This window comes from Parambassis ranga, chromosome 22, assembly GCF_900634625.1.
Source record: "Parambassis ranga chromosome 22, fParRan2.1, whole genome shotgun sequence".
In the NCBI taxonomy this organism is placed as follows: Eukaryota; Metazoa; Chordata; class Actinopteri; family Ambassidae; genus Parambassis; species Parambassis ranga.
The window spans coordinates 14,256,826-14,272,177 of record NC_041042.1 but is presented as its reverse complement, the minus strand read 5'-3'; the positions used below and the strand labels follow the sequence as shown (position 1 = coordinate 14,272,177).

Sequence of the window (15,352 nt, the reverse complement as noted above, 5' to 3'; positions counted from 1 at the left end):
AAAACTAACTTTGTATGTGCACAAAAGCATGTGGTCATAATTCTAAATTAGCAAATTACATAAAAAGTGTATATATTCCCCTATAGTCATTGAACGCATCCTAAATGTGCAAGTCTGCAATTTCGCCGAATTTCAGTCCAATTAATAAAATAACTGCCAGCCAGTCAGAATAAAGTTTTTACTTTTCCCACACCACTTGAATGCATCCTAGAGTTGCATGTGCAGCATTACAGCTCACTTCTATCTAATAACAGTGACATCTTGAGGCTGTTGTAATCCTCCATATTCCTCTCTGCTCCACCTACAAACTGCTGCACCGCTTCCCTCTCTCTCTCTCTCTCTCTCTCTCTCTGTTTCTCCTCAGAGCAGAAATGCAGCAGAGCTTGATCTGACTTGTCCTGTCTCCAGAAGTGTTGTCTTGCTCCTGTGGACTTTGGAGTTTTTTTGTACAGACTCTTTCACACGCTGTGATATGGCCATTTCTATTTCTGTCCAGTGTCTGGGGATCATCATTCTCGCTGCAATCCTGCTCCAGACAATCGCGGTTGCGGTCAGTTTTATTTACTTCAACAAAGTCCTGAGCACGGTAAGAAACTCGTGCTTTACTTTCGCTTATCATATTAATGCACTCAGTTAAATGGAATGTAATGAAGTGACAACGCAACACAGCACTTTGTTGTGTTAGGCGCCTCATTGTAGTGGTGTACCAGTGACACAGTGTGACAGACTTTAAAATGGTGACTTACTGACCTATTTAGCTCTCTGCAATGTGTAACAGACACTGATTTCAGGAATAAACGCGCCAGAAATAATAGTCCTACACAACCCAACAGGAATTTCTGCCTCTAAATGCTGCACAATGAGAAAGTGGGTGCGAGTAGATAACACAAAAACAATGGAAGGAAATGAGTCTGAGGGGTAGTGACACCCTAACCAGCACATATCAGACTGGAGCGAACCAAAGTACCGCTTTTTAAAACCTTCCCATGAGGCTGACATGTGTCCTGTCCTGGACTCTGATTGGCTGAGACACCCACCTCACCTCAGGCACACCTGGGGCCACTTAAAGGTCAATTATTAAAGCGCCTCAACTCACTATACTCACATGCTGGATTTAATTTCATGATTTTAATTAATAAGGATTTTTTTGTAAGTGTAATAGTGAAAAAAACACACAGATGTATTAATTAAAGGTGCATTTTTTGCAAATGGCTCTTTCTCTCTAACATACGCACACAGTGTGTAGACACACAATTATGTGCTAAAATACTTCCTATAACTCCATATACAAGCCAGAAACTACACTTCATAAGCACAGGCCTGCAGGTAAAGGGTTAATAGGGTCATTAAGTTGTTAACTGTAAAAATCACACATTTTACCTCCTACCAACAGGGTAAACCACCAACAATCAAGAATGCATGATTATGTAGTGCCATGGCTGTGCAGTCAAAAAATGTGGTTATAATGGAAGTCTATGGGACAAAAAGGTCCACGAACAACACGTAAGGGAGAAAAAAATGAAAATCCAGTGCTGTGCAAAAACTAATAATGCATTGAGTCAATGTTGTTACTAATGTTTGACATGACCAAGACTGTAATAAAGGTTAAAAAATCCAGTCCACATTCACCATTTCTACTAAAAGTGTTTTTTTTCCCATTTATCGGCACCACCCCTTATGAAATTGGTGATTAAAGGGTTAAAAGGGTAAAAATTATTTTTTTTACCACTTTTGATCAGAACTGAAGTTAATTAAAAGGTCTATGCAAAAAAACATGAAAAAAATGTATCTGATATATTTTTAAAACCGTTAAAGTTAGAGGATGTTTTTGTCCCGAACAACACGAAAGGGGAGTGTTTGCGAACGTTGCAGAAGGGTTAAAGTGCTAGTTGATTGCTTGATTGCTTACCCCGTCATATCATGCTTCAGCTTTACCTGTCATTAGCATGATTTACCTAAAATTGTTTGGATCTGGGATTGATTAGTTGTGTCTTGACTCCAAAATAATTACGATAACTACGATGAATCGATGAATTTCTTTTACACACTGGCAGATGCGGGAGAGTTTTTCCAGGAGCAGTGTCTCCTGTCTGATAAACACAAATCTTCACTCCGGATTGGACGACCCAGCATCCGAAGACAAAAAGAGCGACCCCTGCTGGCAGGTTACAAAACAGCTCCGCTACCACATAGAGAAGGTTTGAAATTTTTTGTTCAACTTTCCTGAATTCTGTTGCATTCACAGGATTAAAACAGCTTTAGTCGGATTTTTCTTTTCTTCATACGTGCAGTTACGCAGACAGCTCTAATTGAAACTGGGAAAACTCCACCGCCCTTCTAAATAACACAGTGACTCACTGAAGTCATGTCATGACAGCTGGGTTAAAAATGGTGTATATGTTGAAAAAGAGTGAAGGCTGAATGACTCATGGGGCCTCTGGTGAATTAACGAGTTGTTGATTTTGATTTAAGTTATTATGTCTTCTTTCTTGTATGTTTAATTGACAGCTTGCTGGCCCGTTCACTCTTTATCTCTCTATGTTTCAATCAGAAGATGGCTGACAGATTCCAGAAGGAGATATCTGGCGCTATGAGAAGTAAGAATAATGCCACCATTGACTTCTACTGGCGAGCCTATGACTAAAAATGTCCCCTTTGTGTGTGTGTGTGTGTGTGTGTTTTGTATCTGTTTGGGTTTTGCACAGATAAGCTGACAGGAGTGCTGCCTATGCTGAGCCCAGGGGTCCGAGGGGTCCCACTCCCTGAAGTGGCTGCCCATGTGACCGGTGTTGTCTCATCCTTGGCGCCTCCAACAGCAGAGAGTGAGGATAATCTAATATATAGTATCTAATATATGTAGTAGTGTAGTGTCACCTGATTCACATTCACAACACTCACCCACCTTTCCGGGCCATGGGTGAGGAATTTGCTTCCAGGCTTGTCAGGTTGATTTCAGATTTAATTACCTGCTCATTCCTCCATGTCTGTCAGGACCTGCAGTGTGCAGCTGCTTTCTCATCCAAAGTGCCCTGTGGTCAGATGAGTCAGTGTCTTATTGAAACCAGGAATTTCCTCAAATGTTAATTTATTTATATTATTATATTTAAAAGGATGTGAACTTAGTCCAACATTGAATTTTACATGTGTGATTTTTATTTTGTAATTTTTGATTAATGAACAGATGAGCCAACAAGCTAGCGGTATGCGTTCCTTCATGTTGTGTCATTTATAATGTGACCACTGGGGGGAGCTAGAGTCAAAGTTCTAATTCTTCACATAGGGGCTTTAAAATGTATATTTTTTTATCTAACAAACCTTCTACACCGGATCTTGTCTGCATCTTTTGGTACTTTTTTTTTTTTACCATGTGGCTGCTGTAATGTGTTGCAGGCTCGTGGAGCAGCGGGGGATACCTGGGGGAACGCATCAGAATGTGGGAGGGCAAGAGAGGGCTGTCCTTCCTGCAGAACATGGAGCTGAGGGGAGGCGAGCTGCTGGTGCCCAAAGCAGGTCTTTACTACATCTACGCCCAGACTTACTTCAGACTCCCCTCCTTGGTGGAGATGGAAGGGGACGCTAAGGAGGATGGCGCCCAGCTTGTTCAGTACATCTACAAGAAGGTGCGCCTTCGTTTACCAATAAAAGATCAGCAGTACTAACCCTTTACTAATGAATGGTTTGATCTTATGTGTGGCCCACAGATGAGTTCCTACACGGTGCCCATCCTGCTGATGAAGTCCTTACGGAGTGTCTGCTGGCCTCGGGGTCAGGAGCCCGGCCTCTTTTCTCTACATCAGGCTGGCACAGCCTTTTTACAGCCTGCCGACCGCCTTTTTGTCACCGTCAGCAATGCCAGCACCATGGAGATGGATGGGAGAGCGAGCTACTTTGGGGCTTTCCTGGTGGGCTAAAGGAGACTGATACTGACAGAACTGTGAGCAGAGGTGGACCCGGATGTCACGGGGGGTTTGCTTGAAAGCACGAACTGCTGTCTGGAAAGTTCAGGAGTGGAAGAAGCAGTGAGGAGTGCAAAGGACTTCCTCTGGACCACAAACCTTGGGGGTTATGCTGGTGTGTATTTCCTCCAGCAGCGACCTATTAATAATTGGTCACAGTTAGACCTCACACAGAGGGTATTAATTCTGTTTTCAAGGCTGGTAAACAGAATGATGGCAAACATGCATTACAAAGTGCATTCAGGGAACAGGGCATGTGAAGCAGGACAATAGATGGAGATTAAATGTTGCACGCTTCAAGTCTGATTGCCTCCTATTGAGAACAGAGCGATCTGTTTCGCCTGCAGGTCAATCACATAACAGCTGAGATGTGGTTCCTTGGAAATGATTGTTGGACGCAGGTCTCGTTATGAAAACATGTCAGACAGGGGTTTACTTGTTCGGTATTATGCATTTCATCATTGTTCAATGGCTTGAATGGTGACAGATTGAATTTATGTGATGGACTACAATCTGGCAGATTATTGGACAACTAAGGGCTGAATAGCCATGTGGGGATATTTATGTTTTCCAGTCAATAAATTCCAATATTTCTGAGGTTTGAAATGTCTCAATGAAGATCAGATCAGACATTCATTTTCCCTTTCAGTAAAAAATGGAGTCACTGTTCATGTAGTGTCATCCTCTAGTCAGAAAATTGAGGCTGCTGACATCTGAAAAGATTTAGAGGTCATTCAGACACCTGGAAAGGGTCTACCAGAAACGGACAGGTGGGCGGAGGTCCCCTAACTCTGGTCGGAAACCCAATTATATCATCCAGCTGGCCGGGAAGCAGCTGGGAATCCTTTAAAAGGAGCTTGAGGATGCTGCTGGAGAGCCTGACCGCTAAGCATGTTAGCATTGATGTTGTGAGTATTCAGCCTCTAGCTAACATTATTGCATGTGGTTTTACTGTGTCTGTACATATTTATTTCCCCTGGGTTGTAATGCTTTATAGGTTATCAGTGTTTTAGTTTTAGTATAATGCTTCATGATGTTCCAATTTTCTTAACAAATATTTTCCAGAACGTTTGAAGGAAAGAAGAAAAACACGCCGGCTTCAAACTACTGCTGTTTACAGACCCGATCAGTCTCAAATTAGCTCAACTGGCTCTAGTGTTTAGTCTCTTGCCGCTATAATGAAACACATCTGCCCAAAGTCACCCACAACATCCCTGCTACACAAAAAGACACAAAACTGAAAAAGTAAAAAACTATCATTTAATCCATGTTGTATTACATGTTTCCATAATATGGCAGTGAATGTTTCAGCAATAATAGTCACTCCTCAAACAAAATTACAAATTTTACATAAAAAAAAACAATACCAAAAACTAATCTGGGTTCAAGTAATGCCCAAAAGACACACGCACAGGAAGATAGATCATATTTGCCAATCGCACTGTAATCCACCTGCTAGTTCCTGGTCAATGAGTGGAGGACCTAGGTATTTGTTTGGTCAGCCTGAGTCCTCTCTCTCTCTCTCTTTCTTTCTTCAGTCTGTTTTTGGTCACCATGACTGGACTGACAAACATAACTGTAGTTACAGCTGAGACAGTAAACACAAACATGGACAACACACAGCCTCTTGAGTTATATATGAGAGCTTCATGATGATCTTAAAAGAATGATGGTGGTACCAAATCTCTTAACACTTGGTATCAAAAATAGTCTCTGATCAGTCATGACACTACAACAGTGGAGGGGGAGAAAATGCACACACAATATTTTTGTTTTGTTAATGACAACCTATGGCTTCAGTTGATCTATAGACACAATCCCATAATTGAAACATGATATATTGTATTAATTGAAGACAGTCAGTTATAGTCATTAAACAGCAATACTGTAAACAACTGTGTGTGCACGGGGAGCTGGGAGGTGCTCCTTGTTGGTGCTCCTATTGCTATGGTAACCAAGAATGGTTTTTAGTTGTAATTTGGCCAATCAATCAGACTAAGTGCTTACAACCCACCATCCCCGTCTTTGCCGACATCTCAGCAGGCAGGCGCTCACACATACACACACAAACACACGCAAATCGTGGAGCCAGCCAAGTGCTCTGACATTATCTTGCTGCCTGTACAATGCCTGCATCAGTCATGTTCATTAAGACATATTCATTAACAGCCAACAGTACTTGGATTTAAGTGAATTAATGAGATAGAAAAGGCATACAGTCTTGTGTGAGACAGACAATCTCAATAGATTAGTCACAAGAGGCATTCACAATTAGGTGTGAACACATACAGGGGGTTTAAGGATTAGTAAGGGCTGTCCTGATATCATAATATGCATTTCTTAAACATACCTGGAGTAATACTTAATCACAGAAAATGCTGCAACATTGATATGATGCCGATGCAGTTGTTGTCATTATGTGCCAAATGTTAAAAAATTAAAAAAAAAAAAAAAATCAAAAACATACACATTAATCTATAGTTGTGTGTACACACAAACACGAACCCTGTTATGGGTTTCTATTGCCTCTTGCAGTATGTCTGCGGTCTATGGACATAAAGAAAGCACCTCTGAAGTACAGAACAGCCTGGGAACGGAGTATAAATATGTAACAACAGACAGGCAACAATACACACCGTCACACAGGCACAATACAGGAGGCTTTGGCACACCCATGCTAGTCTTACTACTCAGCATTTTCCAACACAGAAGAAGAGCAGGTTACAGGACAGGACAGACCCATAGCTGCCTTAGATTGCCTCCCCTCTCAAAGAGAGGAAGCACATGTCATTTGACAGACACAATAATCAGCCGTCACATTCAATCAGCACCAAGCTGTCTATTTTTTGGGGGTCCCCGCCTCTCATCCAATCAGTAGCTCCAGGCTGTCCTCGTAGTTAGGCTCTTGTGGGGGGCTGGGGGACAGGAAGGCTGTGGTCACAGGGGTCCCTGTCGCTGTGGCGACATTGAGGAGGGTGTTAGCGCGGATGCTGGTGGTCGCCGGGTTGCGGAGGGCCGCAGCCGCTGTTATGCTGGTGAGATTGATGCCGAGCGTGAGCCGTGTCTGTTCTAAGGCCTTCTCTGGCACGGCGAAGGCCTCCAGCTTCTTCTCACCATTGGCCATGTAGGAGTTCTGGCAACCTCGGCAGATACAATCCAAGCATGCCTGAGAAAGATAGAAAACATTACTCCACATGCATTGTTCCAATGCTGTCAAGTGTAAAGGGCAGGAAAATAGTTTTTGATCCCAACAACTTCCAGAATGTCGCTGAATGAAAACACTATAATGGTCCTTTTGGGCCTAAAAATATATTTCTTTAAATTTTACCTTTAACAAAAGCTGTGAGACAAGTTAACACCTCACCTTGCGGTTTGAGTAACAGGGACAGCGCTGCCCCCTGCAGGTCAACACAGATGGATTCTGTGTAGCCCGGCCACATTTACAACCCTTCTTCTCTGCTGGCTTCTTATACGGAGTCCTGACAGGTGCCGGGGGTACCAGACAACCTGACATCAACCGCTGGTCTTTGCTCCGATCCTTGGTCTTGGAGCCTCCACCGCTGCGGGCTTTGGCATGGGACTTCTTGGGGGTTGGATCCACATGCTTCCTGGCACCTTTATTGTGGTTCTGCGTAGGGCGACTGGGCTTAGGAGGTACCCCATTGGGAAGTGATGAGTATGTGTGTGCTGGTACAGTTAGGGACGGTGTGGGTGGCTGTGTATGCAGTATGTTTGGTGCAGGGTTTGGAGTGTGTACATTTGTGGAGGAGCTCTGCAGGATAGAAGCAATAGGGAGAGGCTTCACCTTCTCCCTGTCACTCTCTGAACGAGATCGTTTACGGTTAAGGCGGACCGGCGGGGGCTTGGAGGTTAGAGGAGGATTGAAAGAGGATGTGTGTATGTGGGCACCATGGCCTGCCACTGTGTTAGTCCTGCCTGTTTGTATCTGTGTGTAGTTGTGAGCTGCATCCAGCTGTATGTACATTTGCGTGTGTGCTCTGTCCGTGGCCATGTGTGTGTGAGTGTGCGTCCTTTCTGTCTGTGTATGAAGAGAATCACGACCAGGCTGAAGAGGATCCAATGTCTGCAACACCTCTTCCACGCTGAGAAGTAACACCTCCCCTTCCTCCAGCTCCCTGCTACTAGATTCCACATCCCTGAGTGAGCACACAGTGCTGGGTGGTGGGGCTAAAGGTCCAGTGGTGAGACTCAGTTCCAAACCAGCACAAGCAGTATCAGATACAGACAGGCCTGCCTGTGGCTGCTCCTCTACCAGTTCACATACTTCCAGCTCGGGAGAAGATGGATCTAACTCCTCTAGCACTTCTCCATTGCATTCCTGCGGTCCATTGACACAGGGAGGGTCAGAGGAGGAACTCTGGGGTACAGCTGAGAGCTCTGTAGGAGCAGGTGGTGCCTCCGTAGGAGTAAGAGACTCAGGAGCAGAAAGCTTCACATCTTCCTGTATGAGGCTTAGGTCTTCTGTCTCAGTTTCCTCTTTGTGTGACATTAGCACTTCCTCTAGCAAGGCCATAACCTCTGGAGACCCTCCCACATGGCTGCTGATTGACTGCAGCAGTGGTGAATGAGTTACATAGAGGCAGAGCTTCCTGTAGGACTGCACCAGCAAAGAGAGCTGTTTATTCTCCTGGAAGCAAGAATAATCCTTACAGCGGCTGCACGATGGTCTGATCTGCATCTTCTGGCCTTTACAGCCCAAGCAGACGTAATGTTGACACTCTGAATGTGTTGGGGAAATGGGATCCTGGAGCAGTTTACCTAAGACAAACAAAGAACCCACTTGTTTATCAATGTTTGACAAATGCACAGCAGCTATGTCACAAAATAATAGCTGTTCTACATTTCTGATTAAATATTTCCATCAAAGCACAAACAATTATAGTAAAATAACATAATATACAGAGATCAGAAATTATTCTGTATTTAATTTTTGTCAATGTTGATACATCTCTTAGTGCAAAGTGTCAGCTTGGATATTCCACTAGCTAAGCAAAGTGAGTAAATACAGCATGAATAGGAAACACATGGCTCTGCAGCAGGCACAACAACAGAGGAGTCATCTGTCTTGTCAAGAGGACAGATGACTGGGTCTCAGCCTCGGTTGCTAAGGAAACCACAGTGGTGAGCGCGACAAATCAACGGCTGCGAGCACACGCACACCCACGGACACTCCAGTCAATATAAAACAGTGTGGTTACAACACTTATTCATTTTTAAATCAATTCAACCAATTCACGGTGCAAAGTCTGAGATCATCATACAATGAGACAGTTGTATGTGTGCAATATGCATTGTCATGGCACTCTTATATCTGCTTACCACAAACAAGGCATGCCAGAGACTGTCGGAAGAATGGCAGTAGCGTGTACATATCTGCGAAGGTATGAGGCTGCCGTGGGTCGCACTGCAGTACTGCCCGGCTGGCGGACACGTACAAGGCGGTTGCATGAACTGGGTTCATAGCGGTGTACTCCGCAGCCTCAGGGAAACACAGTCCGGCGGAAAAAAAAATCCAGCAGGTTTCCGCGTCGGAGTTTTTAACACTGCCAAGTCTCAGGGTGATGGAGGAAATATACACGGGCCCAGCGGTGCAATAATCAGTCACTCCAGTGTATCAGAGCAGAAATGAATTATGAATTAATAATAAAGACAACCTGAGACGACGAACATAGTGAAGCGGTTAAACGCGCACAACGTTAGCTAGCTCGGCAGCTGGCTAGCTAAAGTTAGCATCACCGGTTCGTAGTCGGTACCATTCACCAACGAAGTCTTTCAGATCACAACTAAACGTCCTATTTATTCGGACCAGTCGGATCATTAGTTACACAAATGTACATCTCCAATGCAGCCTAAGGGCCAACACTGAATCAAATGGCCAAACGACCCATGATCAAAAGGTTAGCATTATGAGGCTAACGTTAGCTTACTACATCAGCCAAAATGTTTTACACAAGTGATAGTTGATGATAGCCATAGAGTCCATGTACTGTCCCACGCTGTCTCCTCATTGGTGATCAATGGAATGATGCGTCGCTGCGAGGATCGATCATTTATTTGGTAGGAAATTAGAAAACACATCCCAGGCGCGCGCTTGATGTAAACAAAGCTAACCAGCCAGCATTAGCATGGTTAGCCAAACTAGCTAGCGAGGATCCAACTGAAACACTAACCCCCCAGGGCCGCCTTATACCTCACACGTAGGAGACAAATGCAAGCTGCAAACCGAAATCCTGCGATGTTGGTACGTTTTGCTATAGTACTTGGCGAGTGGCGACCGAAACATAGCTAACTTGATGTTTTACAAATGCATCAATCACTCGATTTTCCACTTTTTCCTCGCATCAGTCCTTCTCGACAGGCATGATCATCACGCGAGACTTCCCCCAGTTACCCTGGTTACGGTAGTGTACCTAAGGCTCCCGTCCTGTTGTGTCCCGATATGTCTACATAACACCTTCATAACTTGTCATTTATTTTTTTAAATAATGTATTCTTCCAAAAACAAACTTTGGATTACATCTCATACAATTTTCTTATACAGACTTTTAAAAATTAACACTCAACACAATGGAGTCGGATATAGTCAATACATACAGATTAGGAGGTGCTTAGTTCTGATTTTACATAAATACATATAATATTTCCTTTCCAGTGAACAAGGCCAAGTTGTTGTCTCAGTAATATGAAAGGTTACCTGACCGTACCTGACAAGCCAAACTCGGGGCTGCTGGGTCTCTAAAGCATGACATTCAGAAAAACATAAGATCCCGCCCACCACCTCTGGCACGAAATTCTTTGTTTCTGATTGGCCGGGAGAGCTCGCCCCCCTTTCACTATTGGCTGAAACTTCTTCATGTCATTCCCTTCACCGCTGTCATCAGAGAAGCCATGATGGCGGCCTTCAGTGTGGCTCGCAGCAGCTGCGGACTGTTAAATGGTTTGAGGGTCTCTTTCAGGAGTTTGGGGCAAGTAAAATATGGCTCCGTATGTGCAGCAGTGCCGCAAACGAATTTATTAAAGCAGGACCGCCGCTGGTATTCGGTCAGCCACCTGTCCGTTAAGGAGAGGATTGATAAGAAACGGAGAGCGGCGTTGGTCGGGGGAGGTCAGAAGAGAATAGATGCACAACACAAAAAGGTAAAGTTACCTAACATTGACGCAAGTACGTCTTTTTATATTTGCTAATATTCTTCTTGAACATTTCTTTATATTTTCACTTAATGCAAGTGGCAGCTGGAGTAATGTTGGTATAAAGTACTTGGCTCAAGGGCTCGTAATCACTGGAATCAATGTCTGTTTACTGAGTTTTGCCTTTTTTTCTCTCCTGTACACACATTTAAATGACATTTCAAAGCCAGCATTTGCAAGAAATATGATGTGGCGACCGTGTCCTGTCTTGGTGAACACAGGTCTTGCGGTTGCCAGTGCCCTTGAGCAACCCTGCAAACATCAGGCAGAAATAAGTTCAATATTTCTTACAATTATCGCAGAACAGCCCTATTAATGACATATAATACCGACCCAAAGATCTTAAATGCATAAGCACTGTGGTAGCCATACTTTTAACACACAGGGTCTTGTTTTGTAGGGTAAGCTGACAGCCAGGGAGCGGCTGGATCTCCTGCTGGACCCAGAGTCCTTTGAGGAGTCTGACATGTTTGTGGAACATCGTTGCGCTGACTTTGGGATGGAACAGGATGGAAACAAGGTAATCGGGGCACACACACTTCACCCTGACAGCTTCATACTGCTGCATGCAGTGGAAACAAGAACATGTTTTTTTTTGTTTTAGTTCCCAGGTGACAGCGTTGTGACAGGCCGAGGCAGGATCAACGGACGGCTGGTTTATGTATTCAGTCAGGTACAATGCATGGTTCCTATGCAGAAACTTTACGTTGTACATGTAGAGAGCAGCTCAACGTTTAGCTAATATTCCTCTCTGTCCTTTCTGCTGTCTTTTAGGACTTCACAGTGTTTGGTGGTAGTCTGTCTGGAGCTCATGCACAGAAGATCTGCAAGGTAACAAACAGCTTTAAACACATCTTCTGTTCTGGCATCTACAAGTTTATGAGTTTATTGCCTGTGTGGGTGCATTCGTTCTCAGATCATGGACCAGGCAATGACCGTTGGGGCCCCTGTCATCGGGCTGAATGACTCCGGAGGTGCTCGAATCCAGGAGGGAGTAGAATCTCTGGCTGGATACGCAGATATATTCCTGGTATGTATATTTTCATAGGTATCATTCTCCAGTCTTTAATTTGTGTCTATCTACCAATTAAAACTTAACACTTTACTTTTTTTTTCAGAGGAATGTTTTGGCTTCAGGAGTCGTCCCTCAGATTTCTCTCATCATGGGCCCCTGTGCGGGAGGGGCCGTCTACTCCCCGGCCCTGACAGATTTCACCTTCATGGTTAAGGTACTGGAGCTGACATCCTACTGTTATTTCAATTTAAACTTTCAGCTACAGAAGACAATAAAAATAAAGTATACACATCTTCTCAAGCTGCAATGTTTGTGTATATAGGACACTTCATACCTGTTCATCACTGGGCCTGATGTTGTGAAGTCTGTCACCAATGAAGATGTGACTCAAGAGGAGCTTGGAGGAGCCAAAACACACACCTCCGTATCTGGTGGGTTTTTTTTGCTTAAAAGCTAAAAGTTTCCACAGGAACAGGACTCGGTGCATCTAAAGTGTCTGTCTTATGTCTGTCCCTCAGGTGTAGCCCACCATGCATTTGAAAATGACGTTGAGGCCTTGCTCAACCTGCGTGAGTTCTTCAACTTCCTGCCGCTTAGCAACCAGGATCCCGCCCCCATCAGGGAGTGTCATGACCCCAGGTAAACCCATCAACTTTACCAGTGCTTAACAAAAAATGCTATCACTTTTATTCTGACATCTCCTTCCTATTTCTCTCAGCGATCGTCTGGTACCGTCACTGGACACCATTGTCCCGTTTGACTCAGCTAAAGCCTATGACATGTTGGATATTATTCAGACGGTGTGTGCTCAAACACGTGCATTCTATAATGTACTAATTTTTGCATGTAGTAAAAATTTTCAATCTCCCATTTTCAGATCGCAGATGAGAAGGAGTTTTTTGAGGTTATGCCCAACTACGCCAAAAACATTGTGGTGGGATTCGCCCGTATGAATGGACGCACTGTGGGGATTGTGGGTAATCAACCCAAAGTGGCCTCGGGTAAGTGAAATAAGTGTGATAGACATAAAATATGTGGTGTACTCACTTGGACTTTGCTGTTCACTCTTACCCTGTTTTTTCAGGTTGTTTGGACATCAACTCCTCAGTGAAGGGAGCTCGCTTTGTTCGCTTCTGTGATGCTTTCAACATTCCCATCATCACGTTTGTGGATGTGCCAGGTTTCCTGCCAGGTAGAATAATCAGACTAGTCTACATCCTATTCAGATAGTGATCTGGGATCCTCTGACAACTCTTGCTGCTCAGAATAAAGCAGCATGTTTCATCTACTGGTTTTATCGTTTGAATAAGCCAGCTGTGTCACGACTGAATAACTTTCCATGTCAGAAAAAATCCTCAGCGCCTTGTCTGAGTGACACTAATAGCGTCCAATGTACAGTTACATCGCTGTGTTGGTGCTCTACAGGTACTGCTCAGGAGTATGGAGGCATCATCAGACACGGAGCGAAGCTGCTATATGCTTTTGCCGAGGCCACCGTCCCAAAAATCACTGTCATCACAAGAAAGGTTTGTGTGTGAGGAGATTCATGTGAACAATCCTCTGAGTAAATTCAAACTCCCACTTAGATGCTTCACAATATGCTGCCTGCTGCTGATCTAACGCTATACTACATAGTGCTAACTTTCTGTTTTTGTATCCTAGGCTTATGGAGGAGCTTATGATGTGATGAGCTCCAAACACTTAAGAGGAGACATGAATTACGCCTGGCCTACAGCTGAGGTTGCAGTCATGGGTGCCAAGGTATAAACACTCTCTCACATGTTCTAGTTGTTTGTCTGTCTGTGTTGTCTCCTTTGATTAAACTGCAGCAAACATATCCTCAGGGTGCTGTTCAGATTATCTTCAGAGGAAAGGAGAACCAGGCAGAAGCAGAGGCAGAATATGTGGAGAAGTTTGCCAACCCCTTCCCAGCAGCTGTCAGAGGTGAATCTGCTGTGAAGAAAACAAATTCTCAAAATTCTCCTTGTCCTTGTCTGCACTTCAGCTACATGCGCCTCCATCTGACTGATTCTTGTTTCAGGTTTTGTGGATGACATTATCGAGCCAGCGACCACTCGTAAAAGGATCTGCAGAGATCTGGAGGTGCTGGCTAGCAAGAAGCAGGTCAACCCCTGGAAGAAGCACGCCAACATTCCTCTGTGAAACACACCCAAACGTTTTCCATATAAACGCTATTGAACGGCACTCTGTTGCGGTGGGATTTTCTTGCTTGTATCGAGTCTAGATTCAAAATGAACTGCAGTGGTACCTCATAATGACAACGTTGGGAGCCTGCCAAGCAGATGTTAGTTGTCATGTTTTATTGTTTTTCTCTCGCTGCTTACCACTCCACTGAAAGCAGCAAGTAAAAAGATCACTCCCTGATTCGTTCCCATCCCACCTCACTGTCTTCAGCTAATACACAGAGGCTTTTTGATATGGAGGAAATATTGGTGCTCTGTAAACAAAGTCAGGATGTGGATCTATATCACAGACAAACATTTTACTTTAACTGAATTTAGTCATCCAGTGGTCGCACACACTTAAAATGATTATCATTGGCCACATTGGTCACTACTGCTACAATATGCATCTGAAAAAAAACTGTCAACATATGCAAACATACTGCAACCTACTGTTTTTTTAAACCTGCAGTGTATTCAAACAGGTGATCCTCTGAAAAGGTCAGAAAAGTAATTCTCATAGCCTTTTTGGACACAGGCTCTGCTCTGCCATCTGTAACAATAAATCATGGACTCAATACCATTTGTTTCATCTCCTTTTACCAATAATTACTGTCTGTATTCAGTGTTTAATGAGTACAAATAGTGTAAGAGAATTGGTTTTCAAAATAAAAGATGGTATAGAACAAGTGGGCGGCTCCTTTATCCAGTGTTAAGATAAGGTCTCATATTATAGCGGAGCTTTGTATGAAACACATCAACACGTCTGACAAAAGCCAAAATCATTATGGTTTGACAACACATTTTTTTTTTATTTTTTAGATACTGTATTAATCCCAGAGGGAAATTCTTTACGGCTGCTGCCAAGCAGTGTCATACACTGACTAGCAAGGCGCGCCACAGGCTAGGGTGAAGTGTCTTGCCCAAGAACACACAACAGTGACTAGGGAGGATATGTGCCTGCTGTTTAAAAACAACAAATCTGGAAA

At 43.8% G+C, this 15,352-nt stretch overlaps 3 protein-coding genes across 4 annotated transcripts; 2 read left to right on the top strand and 1 right to left on the bottom strand.

Annotated features, from left to right (window-relative positions):
• Positions 1 to 307: 307 nt before the first annotated feature.
• On the top strand, positions 308 to 4,553 carry LOC114427524 (tumor necrosis factor ligand superfamily member 10-like). 2 transcript variants are annotated; one of them, XM_028395632.1, is made up of 6 exons: positions 308 to 586; positions 2,055 to 2,198; positions 2,552 to 2,597; positions 2,706 to 2,822; positions 3,391 to 3,620; positions 3,702 to 4,553. In XM_028395632.1, the coding sequence occupies exons 1-6, from the start codon at positions 473 to 475 to the stop codon at positions 3,909 to 3,911; spliced, it is 861 nt and encodes a 286-aa protein (XP_028251433.1). In that variant the 5' UTR covers positions 308 to 472; the 3' UTR covers positions 3,912 to 4,553. The 2 variants fall into 2 exon arrangements, with proteins under 2 accessions (XP_028251433.1, XP_028251432.1); XM_028395631.1 differs by having other exon boundaries at positions 347 to 586; positions 2,555 to 2,597.
• Positions 4,554 to 5,202: 649 nt separating this feature from the next.
• msl2a (MSL complex subunit 2a) lies at positions 5,203 to 10,354 on the bottom strand. The gene is made up of 3 exons (XM_028396271.1): positions 9,297 to 10,354; positions 7,321 to 8,735; positions 5,203 to 7,122 (listed from the first exon to the last, which is right to left on the bottom strand). Exons 1-3 carry the CDS (start codon positions 9,436 to 9,438, stop codon positions 6,820 to 6,822), a joined length of 1,860 nt encoding a protein of 619 aa, XP_028252072.1. The 5' UTR covers positions 9,439 to 10,354; the 3' UTR covers positions 5,203 to 6,819.
• A 498-nt stretch (positions 10,355 to 10,852) lies between these two features.
• On the top strand, positions 10,853 to 14,946 carry pccb (propionyl-CoA carboxylase subunit beta). The gene is made up of 15 exons (XM_028396382.1): positions 10,853 to 11,114; positions 11,566 to 11,685; positions 11,770 to 11,838; positions 11,940 to 11,996; positions 12,082 to 12,195; positions 12,284 to 12,394; positions 12,503 to 12,611; positions 12,699 to 12,819; positions 12,899 to 12,980; positions 13,058 to 13,181; positions 13,265 to 13,372; positions 13,606 to 13,706; positions 13,843 to 13,941; positions 14,025 to 14,124; positions 14,222 to 14,946. Exons 1-15 carry the CDS (start codon positions 10,866 to 10,868, stop codon positions 14,341 to 14,343), a joined length of 1,686 nt encoding a protein of 561 aa, XP_028252183.1. The 5' UTR covers positions 10,853 to 10,865; the 3' UTR covers positions 14,344 to 14,946.
• The last annotated feature ends 406 nt before the right edge of the window (positions 14,947 to 15,352 follow it).

Coding starts and splice junctions, on each gene's coding strand:
- LOC114427524 (XM_028395632.1), top strand. CDS start 473: ATGGCCATTTCTATTTCTGTCCAGTGTCTGGGGATCATCATTCTCGCT. Junction 2,199..2,551: donor TCCGCTACCACATAGAGAAG/GTTTGAAATTTT, acceptor TGTTTCAATCAG/AAGATGGCTGACAGATTCCA. Junction 2,823..3,390: donor GGCGCCTCCAACAGCAGAGA/GTGAGGATAATC, acceptor AATGTGTTGCAG/GCTCGTGGAGCAGCGGGGGA.
- msl2a (XM_028396271.1), bottom strand. CDS start 9,438: ATGAACCCAGTTCATGCAACCGCCTTGTACGTGTCCGCCAGCCGGGCA. Junction 8,736..9,296: donor TCTGGCATGCCTTGTTTGTG/GTAAGCAGATAT, acceptor TGTTTGTCTTAG/GTAAACTGCTCCAGGATCCC. Junction 7,123..7,320: donor CCTGTTACTCAAACCGCAAG/GTGAGGTGTTAA, acceptor TATCTTTCTCAG/GCATGCTTGGATTGTATCTG.
- pccb (XM_028396382.1), top strand. CDS start 10,866: ATGATGGCGGCCTTCAGTGTGGCTCGCAGCAGCTGCGGACTGTTAAAT. Junction 13,182..13,264: donor TCAACCCAAAGTGGCCTCGG/GTAAGTGAAATA, acceptor CTGTTTTTTCAG/GTTGTTTGGACATCAACTCC. Junction 13,707..13,842: donor TCACTGTCATCACAAGAAAG/GTTTGTGTGTGA, acceptor TTTGTATCCTAG/GCTTATGGAGGAGCTTATGA.